General features: G+C 42.6%; 1 protein-coding gene across 1 annotated transcript; it reads right to left on the reverse strand.

Annotated features, from left to right (window-relative positions):
* Window positions 1-978: 978 nt before the first annotated feature.
* RPL29 (ribosomal protein L29) lies at window positions 979-3,494 on the reverse strand. The gene is made up of 3 exons (XM_010080528.1): window positions 3,442-3,494; window positions 2,615-2,679; window positions 979-1,244 (listed from the first exon to the last, which is right to left on the reverse strand). Exons 1-3 carry the CDS (start codon window positions 3,476-3,478, stop codon window positions 1,131-1,133), a joined length of 216 nt encoding a protein of 71 aa, XP_010078830.1. The 5' UTR covers window positions 3,479-3,494; the 3' UTR covers window positions 979-1,130.
* Between the last annotated feature and the right edge of the window lie 41 nt (window positions 3,495-3,535).

The following is a 3,535-nucleotide window of genomic DNA, read 5'->3' on the forward strand; positions in this document are numbered from 1 at the left end:
GTAGCTGGATGTTTCAGTTGACATTTTTTTTTTATCCAGCAGGTGTTTTGCTGCTATACTGCAAAGTCAGAAGATAGAGGTGAACTTCCAGCCCTCATCAGTTTGCAGATTTACACCACCAGGTGGACAAGCGCTGGAACTGCAATTTCAAGAACGGTTCGTTGCATTTTAGTAGGTGGCTCATTTCAGTAACAAAAGCACCTCTTGAATCAGCTTTGCTGGCTGGTGGGACTTGGTGCATGAAGCCCTCTCCTGATCTAGAGAATGACAGCAGTGACAAAACCCTATCATGGCATCTCTCAGGCTTTTGAATGTTACTCCCCTGATCTCACCCACCTCCCAGATCTCACCAGCACGTTTCATCTGGTAGGTACTTTGTTACTTGCATAAAAGATCTCCACTAAAATACAGTAACTATGAAATACAGGGGTATTTTACATAGTCCTGTAACATTACACATTCCCATGGGAACTCCATTAACACTTCAGTACTTTCAAGTATTTCAGAATACAACAGATACCACTTCTAACACCAACTGCTACAATCTCTAATACCACAGCTGGCACTCAGTACCCTCCCCTTTTTCAGGATTTCTGTAGCTGTAACTACCTTACCAGCATAGCAAAGCAGCAGACATGTAACAGCCCCTGGAAATCTCATCTTGTTGTAACAGCACTAGGAACTGTCATAAGAATTGTAGTATACAAGAATCCTGAACACGCACGCCAGTATCAAAAATCATTTTACCTGAGAGTCCAGGCAATACTGGCTTCAATTTGCATGAAAAGAAACAAGCTGTTTCTTGTTGAATTTTAGAGCTTCACTCAATAACCATTTCAGAACTCGAAAACAGATGCCGAACTCCTAAATGCTCATGACCTGTACCAACAATTACAGTAGAACAGCACTGAGGGAGCAGCTGTTTCACTTTGTACGCGTGGAGGCTGACAATATTAACACAAAACCTCTCCACAGCTCCAGCTGGCATCTAAAACACAACTCAAACAAGACTTTTAGGGGGTTCTCCTCAAAGTCAGGAGGTGAAGACTTTGTTATGTCCAATTTTATTTTTACAAAAATGCTGTAACAAGCATGTCAATAGGAAAAACGGTTCTTTGTCTTAAACCACGTCAGTCCTTTTTCTGCTGAGCTGCTTGCTTGGCATTGTTGGCCTGCATCTTCTTCAGCCCCTTTTTGTTGTGTTTCTTTGCAAATCTCATGTTCCTCAGAAACTTGGGGTCAACCTATAAAAATAAGGAAAAATAAACCATGTTATAGAAGGGACATACGCAAAACCAGATACATATATATGTCTCCAGATTGTTCCAATTATTCTCAGATGCTGACAATGATTAATTCCGAATTTTTTTTTTATTTATTACACCCACAATATTATTTTAGCCATCTGTAGCCATCCTTTCACTAGCTATTTTCCTTGATTTCCACAAGCAAGCAAACAAACCCAAAACCACAGCAATAAACATACAGAAAGAATAGGACAAGTTGAGTAAAGCTATAAACAAGACAAATTTCATTTCCAGTCACAATACATTCTGGACGCGAAGTACCACAAACCAGCCTCGACAGGCAAGCACGCACACATGTAATCTTTGGGCAAACACCAATGACATTTCCTCAGGCCTTTCCCTTTGCCATTGAAGCAAAAAAATGACCAGATCTTGGGCAAACACGAATGACATTTCCTCAGGCCTTTCCTTTTGCCATTGAAGCAAAAAAATGACCAGATGGACAAGAGTTGCTCCCCAGTTTTTGTCAGCTAATGGCTCACTAACACATCCCATTGCGGTTAGGACCAAATCTCAGAACTATCAGCTACTGTCCTAGTGAGAAACATTTGCTATTTTACTGTAAACAGCATTTTAATTGGCACACATGAGTACTGGGATTTTGTGACCTTAATTCACGCGCACTCGGTACAAAGAGACAGACCCAGAGTCTGCTGGACTACCTGCAGGAGGGAGCAGGACTGAACTCTCACTGAGCTATGCACAAGACAAGCTTTTATTTCGCATCCAAAAAGCTGATAATCAAATCTACAGAGCAAACAGAATCACAGCCCTCCCCAAAGCCAAAATGTTCCATTTGCACTTTCAAGTGTGGAAAAAGATCCTGTTATATCACTTCTTTAACCTGAGAAAGAGCAAAATGCTGTTATTTTCATATGCATTGTCCAGAAATGCCAATTCCTCTCATCTTCTGAGTGAAATTCTCTTGATTACTATAGATGGTAAAATAATATTGAAGGGTACTAAGCTGTAGGAGAAACAGAGAAGACCTATTCAACTGACATGTTTGTTTCCCTGGGAGCAGCAGTCAGTGACATCCACCTCACCACGACAAATACAAAGTTGGTTAATAACTAAAAAGCAGTTTTATAGACATACAAAGGCAGATTTCATGTGGGTTAGAAATATCACAACTGCATGTAAGGAAAGCAAAAGTTGAAACAGAAACTCACAGTGGTTCTGACCATCTGAAACACAAGACCAGGTCCACAAAAAATATGTCAGCCAAAGTAACACAAATACTGGATTTTTTCCATGGTTAAATGAAAGTGGCTTAACAGCCTGCGCATACCAACAGAAATACTCACCCCTTTCAGAGATTCGTATCTGTGGGATCTGGGTTTCTTGATGCCATTTCTGTGCCACTTACGAGCTATATGGAAGACCAGGAAACAATTTAAATTACAATTCTGTCATTATTAAATAGCTGCATTAGCTTTCCTTTAAGTCTATCTGACTCGTACCAAAATGATTCAGAACAGAAAATTTTCGAACCCTTCCTATCCCAACTGAATGCAAATTAAGAAAGCATCTCTGTTCTCATCCTTCTGCACGCTGTACTTTCAGCACTGAGTTTCTAATCCAAGGATTTCAGGCTCCTCGTTAACTAATAACACACCAACAGTAACACTACTAGCACAGCGAAAGGCCTCAGTCATTAAGAAGCTGAAGCACATGTGTTTAGTGTGAGAGGGCACCATCGTTCACTAGGAAAGACCAAGCAGAACCTACTCATGAACTCTGCTGACTTACAGCATCGATGAAAAAAAAAATAACCCAATCTGAACTATTTACTCCCTGTGGTCATACCTGGACAGCAAAGCACCAAAGACTGAACACCGTTCAGTGACATGCTTCATTCAAATATACGAAACCTGCTTTTTCTTCTGCTCAGGTACTACTTTTATATTAAGCTCAAACAAGTCCTGACTCTCGCCAAGCGCTCTCATCACTAAACGCACCGTCTGACCTCTGCGTACCGCTACTGCCTTCCCTCAGGAGCTTAAACCAAACCAAGGCAGCCTGGGCTGTCACCCGGGCAGGCCAAAGCAGCTGATAAACCCCTCGGCGGGGAAAAACCCCCCCGCCGACCCCCCCCCTCCCCCCCCGCCTCGCCCGCAGCCCCCGAGCTTACACTGGTTGTGCGTGGTGTGGTTCTTGGACTTGGCCATGGTTCTGCCTGCGGGAGAAAGAGATCCCCTCCGTCAGGGCTGGCCAGGCCCCCCGCG

The sequence above is a fragment of the Pterocles gutturalis genome, unplaced genomic scaffold (genome assembly GCF_000699245.1).
Source record: "Pterocles gutturalis isolate BGI_N339 unplaced genomic scaffold, ASM69924v1 scaffold21319, whole genome shotgun sequence".
Taxonomy (NCBI): domain Eukaryota; kingdom Metazoa; phylum Chordata; class Aves; order Pterocliformes; family Pteroclidae; genus Pterocles; species Pterocles gutturalis.

What these genes read in the sequence shown, in the direction of transcription:
- RPL29 (XM_010080528.1), bottom strand. Translation starts at nt 3,478, where the DNA reads ATGGCCAAGTCCAAGAACCACACCACGCACAACCAGT. An exon ending in CCACACCACGCACAACCAGT is followed by an intron (nt 2,680 to 3,441) that starts GTAAGCTCGGGG and finishes TCTTCCATATAG; the next exon opens with CTCGTAAGTGGCACAGAAAT. An exon ending in GATACGAATCTCTGAAAGGG is followed by an intron (nt 1,245 to 2,614) that starts GTGAGTATTTCT and finishes TTATTTTTATAG; the next exon opens with GTTGACCCCAAGTTTCTGAG.